The following is a 15,569-nucleotide window of genomic DNA, read 5'->3' on the forward strand; positions in this document are numbered from 1 at the left end:
ATCAGCTGACTGCTGGTGGCTGCTCATCATGCTGAGCAGGCAGAGTGGGTGGAAGGCATCCAGGAGCTGGAGCTGGAGCTGGAGCCCCACACACTGGTGGGGGGTGGTGTGCTGTCCAGCTCCAGCTCCCCTCCACCCCACCTGGAGTGGTGCAGCAGGGGCAGAAGCAGGGGAGGCCACTGGAGGGGTGGGGAGCCAAGCTGTATTTGGGCAGCTGCATCCACACTGAGAGCAGCCCCATTGAAAAGCTGGGCATGCTAATCAGGGGTGCGGCTGGGGCCAGTGGCGGTGCTGGAGGCAGGAGTGCGGTGCTGGCTGTTCCGGGTGGTGCTCAGCCCTATGCGGAGTGCCACAGGGGCAGCTGCTGGCAGGATCCAATCAATTGGTGGGTGCCTCCCTGCGGGATGGATCCACCATTCAATTGGAGGGCTGGATCCAGTCTGCAGGCCATATTTTGCCCCTCCCCCCTGGTTTACATCCTTGTAAATTTTCTAATTTTAGTGATAACCACCTTATTATTGTTTATTTCCATTTTTGTTATTTATTTATTTATTTATTTATTCATAGCTGCATTTGGAAAAACCTATACAAATGACCATTCAGTGCCTCGTGGATTGCATTGTGAATTGTCAGCTTTCCAAGTGGTCAGCCTGGTCACAATGTTCACACACTTGTGGTGTTGGAGGTAAGTGCTTTTCCAAGACTGTTTTTACCATTTTTCTCTCAAAGACTTACTGTGTGATAAAGAATGTTAATAAGACCCCATCCTGCAAATATTTATGCGGATCCTTCAGAACAGGTAAAAAGAAACATACATTTATCTGCAAACTTAAGAAGGGCTGGAATTGCTTCAATATGTAGTAAATCCTCAGAATATTATTTGGATTTTTTTTTTTTACGTGTTTCATAACAATCCCATGAGGACTTTTCTATGGTGGTGTTGGATTTTTTTCATAATTCTTTTTTTTTAATTTAATTAAAATGTGTCAGGCTATTTTTTGAATTATCCAAATATGAAAAATGTGATATAAGAAGCAGACAGACACATACAGCAAGGATCATTTACTAATTTGTTCCGAAATCTGTAAATTCAGCTACTGGAGAAAAAATCCCAAACTTTTCTTCAACATAGAACCAGGTAAAATAAATGTAACCTGAAAGATAAAGCTAGTGAGACTTGTAAATTTTGTTTGGTTTTTTTAAATTGATACTTCCTACTCTTTTCTGTACTTCAGAACTCAAAATATCAGCACAGTTGTGTCTATAGTAACTAAAATAATAATTTTTTATGTTATAGAAAAGATCTGTAAATATTCTGCCTTCTTTAGGATATGCTTAGACCCTTACTTCGTCACTGGGGTTCTGTACAGGTATATGCAGTTGAGTATGTATCTTGTACAGAGAAATGAATGGCATTATGACTATTAGTTTTGAATGTTTTTTTTTTTTTAAATTCTTGCAGTTCTGAATTTAAAAGAAGTATTTTAGGTTTTCTTCAAAATACATCTATGATATTACTTTCCAAGCTTTGGTGTGCTTTGGAATTACAACACAGTTTCTAATTGTCCTAAAGATTTCAAGGTCCGTAGTGTTATTTTGAATCAAATTTATTTGAGGACAAAGGAAGAATGGATTCTCAGCTTCTATGGAAGCATCCTTTCAGACGGATTTCAGAGATCAAAGCATGTAACAGAAACTATCAAAGAGCTTAATATTCAGATTAATCACGTTCTTTGTCTGTTGAGCTTTCATCAGTTCAGTAAAACAGTGCTCCCTAAACTTAACATAAATGAATAATGCATAAATATTATTTAATAGCCACCAGCCATTAAGAAACTATTAATTTGAAGCTGAATTTTTCCTCCCTTTTTAAAACCTTTCTAAGGGTATTAATGTTCATGTTATTAGAAAAAATACAATCATTTGACAGTGCACAGTGGCTTACTAGGATAAGATGAGTCACTCCTACATATCATCAAAAGCCAGTCATTGCTTCCTCCTGGCTTCCACTATGCAAGGGGTTACCAAAAAAGGATGCAAATACCCCAAATACTGTACAGTAGCAAAAAGTTTTCTCTCTTGTATATGTGCGGGCCGGCTCCCGGTCCCGTCCTCACCGGGCGCGAGCCGGGCCCGTCTGTGTGCATGCAGGCTGTGGCCGGCAGCCCGGGCACGCGGGGCTGGAGAAAAGTCGCGGGGTGGAGGAGTACGCTCGAGCTAGAATCAGTCACGGAGGCGTAATGGTTGATTGAAAAGATTATTTACTTACACCGGAGATGGTCGCGGTGTAGGCTGGCCAGCTTTCCAGGCACAGCTCCACTTCCTTCCTCATTGGAGGACTCTGATAAACTCGGTTCCTTGACCCCAGAGCGGTTTAGGCTCCGCGGGTTTAGCAATTCTTTTCTCGGTCCTTTTCTCACGGAGCAGCTGTATCTCCATGGGGTCTTGTTCAGTACCCAAGTCCCCTGGAGCTGTTAAGACTCCATGGGTTCAAAAATGGGGTTGCAGGATAGGGATACGTCTGGACTGCGATCAGTGATGGGGAGAGGCTAGAGGCCGTCGGTGAGTGGTGCCCCGGAGTTTGCTAGGCTCCGGGGGTTCGGCAATTGGAGCCTCTATCGCCTTCTTAAGAAAGGCGCGCTGGGTTCGGAAGGACCCACAGCACTTAGAGATCTGTCTCTCTGTCTCTCCCTCCGTCTCTCTCCGTCTTTCTCTCCAACTTGGGCGGAAACCACCCAAGCCTTTTGTACAGCTAGCAAGCCAATCGGGAAACACTTTTCTGCACGCAGGTTCTCCATAACAACAGAACACTCCGTCGTGCAAAAGAGCTCCAATTCGGCGGGAACATAATTTAGCGGTGCCGAAGCGCACACAATTAAAAAATCCACAACTTTGGGTTGTGACAGTATATACCCTCTGTACCTTGCACAGGTAGTAAAGGGAACTGCTGTCAACAGAAAGGTATGTTGAAATTTAGTTTTACGTATTTGGCACACTTGAGTTTCCTTAGACTCTTGAGAACCAAAAAAGTTACTTCACCCGTAGACCAGGAATTTGGTTCCTCCTCTACAGGATTCTTAAGTCAATTCTTAAGTCACTGGAAGCTAATTAAAAGTGAGAGGACCAGGAACTTTGAGCCCTTAGCTAATCAGCTAGGATTCTAAAGGTATTTTTGGCTCCAACCCTCACCAAGGATAATCACTTCATTACATCTGTATACCTCCATTCAGTATATGTTATGAGCCCTCCATATTTTTCACATACAACACGCACCCTTTCCCCCAAAAAACAGCTGCTGGAAATTGCTGTGTACATTGTATTTAGGAAATATGATAAGAGAAGTTTCTTCCTTACCACCTAAAAATAAAAAATATTATCTGCAGTGTCTCACAGGGAAGAGAACAACGGATAGCAGCTCCTTAACCATTGCTACAAAGGGCGCTGACAGACGTGATGGTTTGTCATGCGATTAGCCAGTGGGGACAGAAGTTACACACAAACCGGTTTAAGTGATCAGAAACTGGTTTAAACCTGTAACAGAACAGAAGTTCAGTGCATATAAACCAGTTTCAAAATGACTGAAACTGGTTTAAGATAAACCTGGTTGAATGTAGTATCAGACTTAGCTGATTTGGGTCAAACCAGTTTATGGAACTTCTGTCCCAAACTGCTTCCTGGTTCAAGTTAAATCAGAGTCCCCCAGGATCCCAGCATACTCTGCAACCCTGTGCTGGGCTGTGTTGTGCTGTCTGCTCTAGCAGAGCAAGGCTGGCTCCACCCCTCTGATCTTTAGACAGAGCAGGGGTGGGGGCATGGCCAGACGCAGGCCCCCACAAAGTGAAGGGGGTAGGGAAGAATTTTATTCCCCCCTGCCTCCCCTGTCCCACCAGCATGGTCCCCAGCCAGAGTCTTCCAGGCAGGGGCACAGTAACTGCTGTCGGGCATTTTGCCCTGCCTGCCACTCAAATGGTGCGGGGTGTGGCCAGCTCCAACAGCAGTGTGAAGTGAATGGAGATGAAGGGGGATTTAATTCTCCCTCAGTGCCCTGTCCCACTGGCATGATCCTGATCCCTGGCAGCTGCCCTCTTCACCTCAGGGGGCCACGCTGGCTGGCATCTTGCCAAGCCCCCACCCCTGCCAATGAACTGGTGAGGCGGGAGGGACTCTAATGGGGCAGCAGCCCCTAGATGGTGTCTGAGAGAGCTCTAGCTCCCCCCGACTTCTAGCTTGAGCCACTGCAGGCATGTGGCTGCATTTCTGGAATCAAAAGTGAATGTCTATTTACTTGCAAATCGGTTCAATCCATGCAGATTAGACTAACCTGCAAAGATTGAATCAATTCATGCTCAGGCATCTTGAATGTCTGTACTTAACCTGAAAGCACTCTACAGCTGTTCACTGACAGATGCACCTTTTTTAACATCTGTCAGCATGTGCTGGGAGCAGAGCTGGGCTGATTTGGGGTTTATAAACAGAACTTGCTGAGAAAGAATCAATATGGCTTTTGTAAAAGGAGGTCATGTCTCACCTGCTTCAGTTTTCTAAGGGCATCAACAAACACTTGGATCCTGGTGACATGACTGATATATTGTACCTGGGCTTTCACAAAGTTTTTGACAGAGTCCTGCAGCAAAGGCTCTTAATGAAATTAGGTTTGTCATGAAATTAGAGGCAAGGTCTACTCATAGATCAGTAACTAGTTACAGGATAGAAAATAAAGAATGGGCATAAACAATGTGTTCTCACAATGGAGGGAGTGAAACAGTAGGGTCTCCCAGGGGTCTGTGCTGGGGCTTGTGTTGTTTAATATATTCAGAAATGATTTGCAAAGGAGGGTGAATAGCAAGGTACCAGCTTTGTGGATGACACCTAATTATTCAGGGGAGCAAAAAACAGAGCCGACTGAAGAAATGCAGAAGGATCTTGTGAAACTGGGTGAACAGACAACAAAATAGCAAATGAAGTTTAGCGTTGATAAGTGTGAAATGATGTACGGGGGGAAAAATAACTCAAGATGCACATACAAAATGATAGGCTGTACGTTTGTTGTTGTTATTCATGAAAAATCTTGGGATTATTGTGAGTAGTTCACTCCACTGTTCAGACCCAGTCATAAAAATGGCAAACAGATTGTTAGGAATGATTAAAAAGGGAATTGAAAATGCAACAGAAAATGTCACTATTCTGCTGTACAAATAAATGGTACACTCTCACCTTGAATACTGCAGGCAGTTTTGGTCTTCCCACCTTAAAAAGGATATTGCATAGGTCGAAAACATACAGAGAAAGGCAGCAGGGGGTGATCAAAGGTATTGAAAGGCTTCCGTGTAACAAAAGACTAAATAGGTTAGGACTTCACAGCTTTGAGAAAAGACAACTGGCTTGATGGGGTGGAGGGAGTGGATTTGATAGAGGTTTATAAAAAAACGGATGACTTTGAGAAATTAAATAAGGATTTGCTCTTTGCCATCTCTCAGATTGCTATAACTAGGGCACATAAAATAAAACGATTAGAAAGCAGATTTAAAACAAACAAAAGGAAGTACTTTTTAACACGTTGTGTAATTACCTTGTAGAGCTCATTGCCATAAGGTGTGTTGTAGAGGCTAGCGGCTTAACTGGGTTCAAAAGAGGATTAGATAAATTCATGCAAGAAAGACATGATTCTTGTGTTAATACCAGTTGGTATTAAACATGGTAATAGGACTGCTACCTCCAAATTAGAACTTCCTAGGCCTCTAAAGACTGTAAGGGAAGAGGGGCAGGGACAGGTCAGTCAGGATAGGCCCTGCATAAATAGTTTTGTCTTAATAACCACTCTCTGCCACTGTGAGAGAGATGACAGTTAGGTTAGATGGACCTGTGGTTTGACCCATCATGGCAGTTCTTACACTCTCATACCCTCTATGTATATTCTTTTACTCTGAGACTGATCCTACAAGTAGAATTGAGCTAGTGATGGTCTGAAAACTAGCCTGCGTCACTTTTTTCCTGAAGAGTTCTTCTGAATATATCATTTACTAAACTGAGGCCCTAATCCTGAATCAAACTGAGCTACTGTGAACTGCCAAACAGATGTGGAGCCCCACTGGTTTCATACATACCTGGCAGAGCCAAGCGCCAGTGCTACAGATGTAGGCATCTGCCTGCGTATGCCTTCCGCAGAATAATATCTATCTCAATTTTAGTTCCTTTATCCTATATTATATTATATCCTATATCATTTCTTCCTCTATTATTATTATATAACATACAATAATTAAACATTTATTATACTATACCATTAAGTGGATTGTATTAAATAATAATTTATGGCTGTTATTAATTATGGTAACAATGATCATTAGGTAGCTTTGTATTTCTTCATAATATTCAGGAAACTAAAACTGCCCCAAGAATGTAAGCATTTTGGCTGCTTGTAGATGTTAAAAAAAACCCAACCCAAATGCACGTTACCTAAAGAAGCAGTGCATTATTTTGACCCAGCTCTGCAGCATCTGTATAGATTGGGCGCTTCAGCAAGGCTTTTTGGCCCTTTTAACTAAAGCTGATTCAATCAGCTATTAGATAAAAGCGCCAAAAAGGCCCCACTAAAGTGCCCAATCTATACAGACAACTGCTAAGCCAGGTCGAGGTTAGCTGCTAGCCAGGTCCAGCTAAGGCACTGCCTCCTCTGGACATGTGCGAGCCTTGGTGCGGGAATGCAACGAGTTTAAATTAAAGCACCGTTTTTGTGGAGGTTTTTTAACATCTGCAAGTGGCTGATCATCTTACTGCCTTTGAAATCAGCAAGAGTTTTTAGTTGACTTCAGTGGAAACAGCATTAAGCCTTAAATTAAACTTTAAAAGAACAAAGGGTAATGATATGTAAACTTTCAGAACACACTTAAGGAAAATGTTCACCCTCTTGTCCTGGATTCACCAAATAAAAACATTTATGCACCACTATATCATTTAGTGATACTGCTCTGTATACAGTTAAATAATGTGCACCCCTCAAACATAATCAAAGGTAGATCATTCACATATATTGCTGCTAAAATTGGTCCTTAATAGTCAAAATAAGTATTCCCTCTTTTGACTTCTCTTGGAGAGTTTGTGAAGAGTTTACTCAAGAAACAAGTTTTGGCAAAGGGGAATAAATGCTATAAATATCACTGCGATTGAAATTTATGTTGCTTGGTTTCTGTTTTTAACTGTTGCTTAACAGGCAACATCGCTACCATATTTTTCTGTCCATCTCTTCCAGTAAGTTATTCTGCTGTGATTTATTTAATAGACAGTAGGACTGCCCTGTTGTTTTCTGTTCAGGTTTTATGCTAGGGAACAACACATAAGAAATATGATGTCGTGCTGCAGTATATGTGGCATTGACATCTAGTATGGCTGTGGTACGTAACACTATTGATTTTTATAACTGATGATCAATAGAGTATATCTCTCTTTCCTTCCTTGGCTGAGCCAACAGAGGCTTGTAAATAGATTATATTTGTCTGTAATAGCTGTAGTGTTAGGTAGTTTCTATTATGGATGCTGACTAGCAGTTCTGGTTGACATTGTTTTATATGTTAGAATGCCCCATGCTTACCCTAGTACTGTTATGGGAGGATTTATAATAGTGCAACTAATGGATAGTCCTCTAAGGACCTGATCCAAAGCCTAGTGAAGGCATTGGAAAGCCTCTCAGAGAGGAGGAGCTCCCACAGACATCATTCCCTTTGTTAAAATAAACAAGAGTGTGTAATGGGTATATAGAAAAGCTGCAGATTAAGCAGAGACCCTCTTGTTTGGTACATACCATTCAGAGCTTTAGAGTTTTCCAATTTTGTATGCTTCAAGTTAGACCAGATCCTTCATCATCCATTTGTACCTAGAAAAATTATTTGAATTAGGTGCCTTAAGCCCTTGACAGATGTTACATCTGTGGTATGATTAATGTGTTAATTGCATCATAAAAAGTAACGTGCCACATGTTGAACCAATTTATGCTGCTATAAAATGGTAAATATAATGTAGGAGTTCCTTGTGGCTGGTATATGTCAAAAATTAAAATGTGGCAGATCTTTCTGGCCTGGGGCAGCCCTAGTAAACTCGCATGCCATGTCTCTGGGCTGGGGCTGCCTTTGCTTCATCCCAATGATTAGATGTTTGTTGAACCCAGGAAAGTCTGGGATCCAGCAAGGGACAGCATAACTGGAGCTGGCTGCCCCTGCTGAATCTCCAGAGACAGCTTACGGTTTCTGTCCTACCAAACACCAGGTCCTAGGTCTGGAACTGGGGTCTGCCCTCCCACCCAATCCTAGGTGCTTTAGGTTTAGGTGCTGGTATGCGGTCAGTCCAGCAAACAATGAGTCCCCAGGATGCCAGCACGTAAAGCCGGACCATGGCTGTTGCATGGGGAGCTCACATGCAAGCATCTAAAGTTGTGTGGGAAGTCTCTCATATGATGATTACCCTGCACCAACATCTAAAGCCTTCCACAGTGCAGCTCAATGCAGGCCTAAACCACGCAGTTTTCAGCTTGCTAGCAGGCTGGAAGCCCATGGGTTCCCCACATCAGCAAGTTCAAAGGGTGCCCAGGAAGCCCAGCATCAGGGACCAGTCCCTCATAACAGGATCCCACCCTGCATTTGTATGACTAGTATATGATGATTTTTTCCCAGATCCCAACATCATGCATCCTGCCATGTACATCTGGCATAGCAGGATGCACAATTTTTGGGATCAAGGATATAATGCATCATATCTCAGTCACATGACTATGTTAATGTCTGACAGAGGACTTAATCTCAGCACCTGGAGTTTGCTGTTCTCCTACTGCCATCACCAGGACATTTCTTGTTTATCAAGGGGCCCAAAACTTGATCATAGGCCATGGAACAGAAGTGTAATTTTACACATGTATGTTCATATCTGAAAAGCCAGTATTATATGGGTATGAAGGAGAATTGTCATAACAATATTCACCTTCCTTATCTGGTTGATAAGCTATTTGCAACTTTGCCTCCAGAGTTTTAACCTTTTTAATGGTTGTAGTTCTTTCTCCCTCAGTTAGGAAATTACACAAATCCCAGTATGTTGCGCTGTGCAGACTGAATGAAAACAAATCAAAAACCAAAATCCCCCTAAAACCAGTCTTCTCTGAGGTATGAAACTTGCGCTTTGTTTAATCAAAGCACATTTAAACTGCAGTGGCTGACTGAGAGATAGACCATGCAGTTTCTGCATGGGTTTGTTCTTCATCTTTTCTCTTGTTATCTAGGCTGGCCCTCACAATCATAGTTCAGGCACATATAAAGTGACCTAATTTTAACTTTTCATCATTCTTCTCTTCTGTATTCACTTAATAGAGAATACAAAACAAGTTTTCATTAGACAGGTATCAACATTTTTGGCATTTATTTAATAGACAGTAGGAGTACACTGTTCTTCTCAGATTTTATGCTGGGAAACAACACATAAGACATTTGATGTGGTGCTGCTGTGTATGTAGCATTGACATCTAGACATGCCACATACACTGCTACATTTGGCAGTGTCATCTAGAATTAACTTTTGTCATTATTTTACACATCATTTTTGACCACGTAATATTTCTTTCTAGGCAAAGCAGAAAAGTCTTATTATAAAAGTGCACTTGTGCGATGACAATATAGTCATTGTTCCAAAAGATAATTTTAAGTATCCAGCAATAACAAACCAGCAATCTTCTTTTCCTGAACTTCTGACAGATTTGGTGATATGAAGAGACACTTTCAGTTTCCAGCATACTTTATGCATTTTCAGGTCATTTAATAGTGCATAGCCGATGAAAGAGAAATTCATTTTGTTCACTGAGAAATGGAAGAACCAACAGAGCTTTTACACTGCCACTGTTGTATAGAGAGAAAGTTCATTTCATACATGCAGAGATTATAGTCTCAGTCAATGAGATAATTACAAAGTAAATACTTTTCTGAGTGTTTCCACAACTTGAGTTCCTACTGAGCAGCCAGCTAGAATTTAGAGGGAGAAGAAAAGAATCAAAGCCGTCGGGGATCCACTTCAGTCCATAATCCCAGATTGCAATGCACTTTTCGGTATATTCTTTTTAAAACTGCGGATAGAGAGAAAGGAAATAGCAAGGATTAGTCAAACAGGTGGATCACTGTATACCCCCCTCACCAGTGAGCAAAATGGCTTGGGTCAACAAGCATCCAGAAAATATTTCCAGTCACGTAATAGCTCAACGATAGGAAATCTTAAAAAATAACAGTTCAGTTCCTGTTCACATCTTCCTAGTTAAATGTTTCCAAAAGTATCCCAATCACAACGTAGAAAAAAGCACACTATTTCATTTATTTCCATAGATGCATAAGTGCTTTTAAGAGTTTTATGCCTTTTTAATCAAATAAAATGTCTTCAAATATCTCCATTTATTAGCCACTTGAATTTATTATAAAGCTCACAGTAATGAAGGGACCTTAGGAGGTCATCTAGTCAGTTTGTCTAACATGTTTTCTATAACCTGTTCTCCAGAACCTCCACCAGGGGATTTCCTAGCATTGCAAGGGAGCCTGTTCCAGCGTTTAACTATCCTTACGAGGTTTCTCTTAATGCTAATCCTAAATCTTCCCTCCTACAGATTACCCCAGTTTTGGTCAGACCCCTAGTGGACAAAGAGGATAAATGTTCAATATCCTGTTTTTAACAATTTCTTCAATATTAGAAACACTATTATTATACCACTTTTCAGTTTTCTCTTTTTTAGAGACGATCAACAATACCTTCAACCTTTCTTCAAATGTCATGGTTTCCAAATTGCTTACCATTCCCGTTGCTATCCTCTGGTAGCTCCAGGTTGCTTACATCTTTCTTAAAGTACACTACCCAAAAGTGGTCATAGTGTTCCAGCTTGAGGCCTCGCTAGTGCTAAGTTAGCATAGAATAATTACGTTGTGTATTTCAAGGACAATTTAGGCAGAATTCCAAGAAAATTTGTGACAAGTCTGTATCCTAAAGCATTTTACGTTAGAAAGAACAGATGAAGTATACTGATAGTAATAATTATGCAAAGAGATGTGGCCAGTAGCTCTAGCCAGGAGCCCCAGACAGTCTGCATTTGCATTGTCCCCATCCACAGAAACCTTGCTTTTCTGTCATCCAAGAGTCTGTGGAGTTGGCTTCCAGACTCCCAAATTTTGCTTCTTTAGATGCAAATGCTCTGTAAGAAAGGAGGGAAGGAGGAGCAGATACCTGCAGTGCTGAAGTGTCCCTGGGATTAGAAGGAATGATGCTTAGTACAGGTGAAAGGCAACACAAGTAGCGAGTAGAAGACAAAATAAGGATGTTCTCTTCCTTCTAGGCCATGGAGCCTAATACCACAAGTATTTGAGGCTTTTTTCCCTTTTACTGATGCAGTGTTTTTCATCGCTGAATATTATCTGATTCCATGGTGGTTTAGAACTTCTTCAGCAACTTGATTTAAAAAATGATCTTAAAATGAGTTTTAAGTGGAATACAAGGTTCATTCTGGGAGAATGGCATTGTAACTGTAAAGATTTTGCAAGGTTTTCTGGTCTTAGCTTTTTCAGATGAACTTGCTTTTTTGGCTAGAAAAATAAAAAGCATTTTGGAAATCACAATTTGTAGATATTTATTGTATCAGTTTGTAGCAAAGGGATGACTTCTTTTTTTACTTTCAAGCATGGCTATAACCTAAACAGCAGAAAAGCAACTACTCTTTATTATAAATAAGTACAGCTAAGAAGCTGTATATCCCAGCTGCCACACATTTCAAGTGTGTTTGCTTCCAGCATTTGGACTGGCCCATCCCTACTCTAGATCATATCTGTATGACTGCAATCCTAATGGGAGTCCTTTACCATAACAGGCTGTCTCCTTGTCTTGCCACAAATTAGTAATTTGATGTCTCTTGTATATATCTGTGGCAAGTATGTATAATCCATCAGCTAACAGGAGTCATTTTTCCTGCCTCTCAAATTCAGTCCCATTCAAATCTAAGGCAAAACTCTCCATTTGGTAATCTTATGCATCCCTCTGCATGAGGCCTTTCTCCCTTTTTTAATTGTAACAAGGACTCTAATAGGAACATTTTGGGCAAGAACATTTTTTCTCTGAATCTTTTACTTGGTATAGAGAGTAAAGGAAGAAGAAATCAGATTTCTGAAATGCTAATGAATCGTATTCAGTTCACAAGTGGAAACCTAATTTCTTTTTCCTTTCAGTGGGCTGGAGTGAGGGTTACTGAAAACAAGTAGGATTTTAAAGGGAATTATAGAAACGATTCTAGACCATAATAGCCATTAGTGTGCTTGCAATTTTCAGGCAATATGCATATCATTGGATTATTTAAAAAAAAATTCTTTATCATTTATAAAGAATACAGTGGATATTTAATATTAAAAATTGTGTGGCCATAGCAGTCAATTTTCTTATCATATTTACTAATGAGTCTAGATTTTGTTCAATGTTTTAAAAATTAAATGTTTTACATGTACAAGGAATATGTTTGGAAAATTACAAAAATTATATTGAAAAGTATCGTTGGCCAAAGCACAGCATTGAAGACTTACTAAGTATGTCTCAGGTCTATTTAATAAAGCATGTTTTCCAAGTATTTTGCAGGGAAATTATTTTAAAAGGCTTTTTATTGGTGGAAAAATGAGCTAATAATGATGATAAGCTTATATAAATAATAATTAATTACATACTATACCTTATCTTTATTGATTAATTTAATATAGAAGCACTTCATAGCAGCACTGCGGGTTAGTTTATCAGCAGTTCCATTAAACCCTCATAAAAAGAGATGGAATTCATATGTGGCTTTCATTAAAGTAAAATCAGAATACTTTCAACTTCATTTCATAAGCTGTTAGTAATTCACACAGAGTAGATGATCAGGTTTTGTCCATAAAAGATTTCTGTATGGATCAGGATCAATAGCTAAAAACATACCACACAGGAGGAAGCAAATGATGTCTGTAGCCGTACTTACATTATCAAAAATACAACTTTTTATTAAGAAACATGAGGATGAACTAGTGAGCCTTACACAGGGTCAGAACTTATATTTCTGCTCTTCAGAGGTAGGAAACAGAGAACAACTCTAGGGACTGGAGAATGTAGGAAGAGGAAATGACTAGGATTGAGAAGGAAGACTGGGAATGAGGAAAACAGAGCAGAGACAGAACAATGAGGGGTGCTAGGTGAGAAGAGAGATGGAAGGAGGATGGGGATATGGAGGAGAAAGATTTGGGGCAAAGAGAGAGTGGCAGAAAACAAGACAGAGAAAGAAGGAGCAAACACTTAGGCAAGCGGGGGGACAGAGGTGAAAAAAAGGGCAATTCAAACCGACAGGTTGCTTTGTCATCTGATTGACAGCCACAAAGTAATTGCAGGCTGATCTCTTATAACATGTTCATCCCCATGTTGCAATGACAGTGACATGTTGCATTGACTACATTGTTGATGTACTGCATTTTCAGCTATAGATGCCGTATCATTGTGTAGTGACTTTGGCGCCCTGTCTCTCCCCAGCTGGAAAAAGGCTTCCCACCCTCACCGTAGGGAGTGGATTAGGAGTCAAGCACACACAACCCTCCAGAGTTGCATGAAGATAGCCATGTGTGGTGTGAGAGATGTGGATCGGTCAGGGTGCCTTGTTTCTCATTTTAATATGTTATTTCAAAGTATCCCCACTGCCAGGGATTGCTGTCTGGTTACTTACCGCTATCACTTACCACTTGAGCATTACTGCACTGTTTATATCCTCGTCTCTTATGGCAAAGTCTTTGTTTCTAATGCAGTGTATTATGAACGAGTACCTTCTCTGTTTCTTTAGGCCAAATGACACGCACTCGATCCATAATTATGCAGGCACAAGGAGAAGGAAGGCCATGTCCTACGCAGCTTACCCAGTACAGAAATTGCCCTGTAAAACCATGCTACAGTTGGATTCTTGGGGAGTGGTCTCCATGCAAAGTAGAGGTATGTCTCATTAAAATACTGATTCAAAGCTTCTCCCTGAAGGTGGTGAAAATACATTTTATTAACAACAAATGACACAATCGTGCAAGAGAATTTATATAGCTCTTCATAGATCTGAAGGATTTTTCCTGCCATTAAGACCATGATAAAATCCACGTTAAAGCAAGTGAGTTCACCATGAATAGACCTACTCATGCAATTATCCAACCATTAGAAACTAATCTTAACAACACAGGTCAAAGTAGTATACACTTATAGTGATATTGATGTGAGTTTTATAGGCTTTTACTCAAGGAAAGCTATAGCAAACCATTATTCATTACTTAAATAAATACTACTAAACATTGATCTGTAGACATCCAAAGTGTTTTATTTTTGAAGTAATTATAACACTGTACAGGTGGTCTCTGGACACCTCAAAGGTCTTCCTTACTACATTTGCAAGGTATTGTACAAAGTGCTGATCTCTACGTTCTTCTTAGTGTGAGTTACCTTTTAATAGTCTGAAAATGTAAAAGCCTGATTAAATTGTAATGCATCACACATACAAATCTTTGCTTGGTCAGCACAAGGAGCCTGCATTTTCTCACTATCTTCAAGTTGCAACATGCTTGCATTGATTTTTCTAATGCTGTCTCCACCCTACTCGGTTATCTGTTAGATAACATTTTTACGTGTTAAAGCAGATTATTTAGACATTAACTCAACTTAAATTGATGTGAGTTTTCTACTCTGAAATTATTTATATGGGTTGAAATCTACTGCAGCTGCCTAAAGTCAGACAAACTGAGCTCTTTTTGCCAGAATTGTGGTTCAGATGGAGAAGTAAAGCCCCTCCCCCTTATCCAAGCACATGGCTTCAGAGCTCATGGCTCCCACTCCACATTTTGAGGCACTGAAAGTTGGGGGCACTTCATGTACAGATCGTGTGGCCATGATTTTGCTTTGTCCTCTGGTCTGCACTTTTCACAAGTGGCTGGTTATATACTGTAACAGCTTAGTGCTCCTGTGACTAAGAGAAGGAAGGCTGCAGCCAGGGCTCAGGTGGCATTCAAGGAAGGCAACTGACTAGAAGGAGGGGCCAGGCTTAGACAGTATATAAGCTCAGGGCCTGAGCTAGAGCAGGCAGTCTGGCCCAGAAGGCCATGAAAGGAAGAGTTCCTGAGCAGAAGAACTGCAAAGAAGTTGCTGACTCACACCAGGGATACACTTGAGCCTGGGATCAGGGCAGGTGAGTAGAATATTGTGGACTTGCCTGGAGAATGCCAGTGGTTGAGGACTGGGACTAGTGAGGGAGGTTGGAGGTCCCAGCAGGCCTGGGAGCAAGGCCAGACCCCAGGAACAGGGCAGAAGAAGGAATAGAGATGGGGCTAGAGAGAGACCAGTGCCTAGAGAGGGGTGGAGATGAGGCTAGAGAGAGCCTGGCACCCAGAGAGGGGTGGAGACATGGCTAGAGAGCCCATTCCAGTGATTGAGTCCAGGAACAGACTTTCATAGACTTTCATAGACATTAGGGCTGGAAGGGACCTCGGAAGATCATCGAGTCCAGCACCCCGCCTGAAGGGCAGGGAGTCCCC

At 41.0% G+C, this 15,569-nt stretch overlaps 1 protein-coding gene across 1 annotated transcript in view; it reads left to right on the plus strand.

The window, feature by feature from the left end:
• THSD7B (thrombospondin type 1 domain containing 7B) overlaps nucleotides 1-15,569 on the plus strand; it is a 685,311-nt gene that overhangs the window by 644,332 nt on the left and 25,410 nt on the right. Inside the window, exons 21-22 of the mRNA XM_025197580.1 lie at nucleotides 568-685; nucleotides 13,847-13,992. Of these exons, the coding sequence (XP_025053365.1) occupies nucleotides 568-685; nucleotides 13,847-13,992 (264 nt within the window). The remainder of the gene's footprint in view (nucleotides 1-567; nucleotides 686-13,846; nucleotides 13,993-15,569) is intronic.

The sequence above is a fragment of the Alligator sinensis genome, unplaced genomic scaffold (genome assembly GCF_000455745.1).
Source record: "Alligator sinensis unplaced genomic scaffold, ASM45574v1 scaffold277_1, whole genome shotgun sequence".
In the NCBI taxonomy this organism is placed as follows: Eukaryota; Metazoa; Chordata; order Crocodylia; family Alligatoridae; genus Alligator; species Alligator sinensis.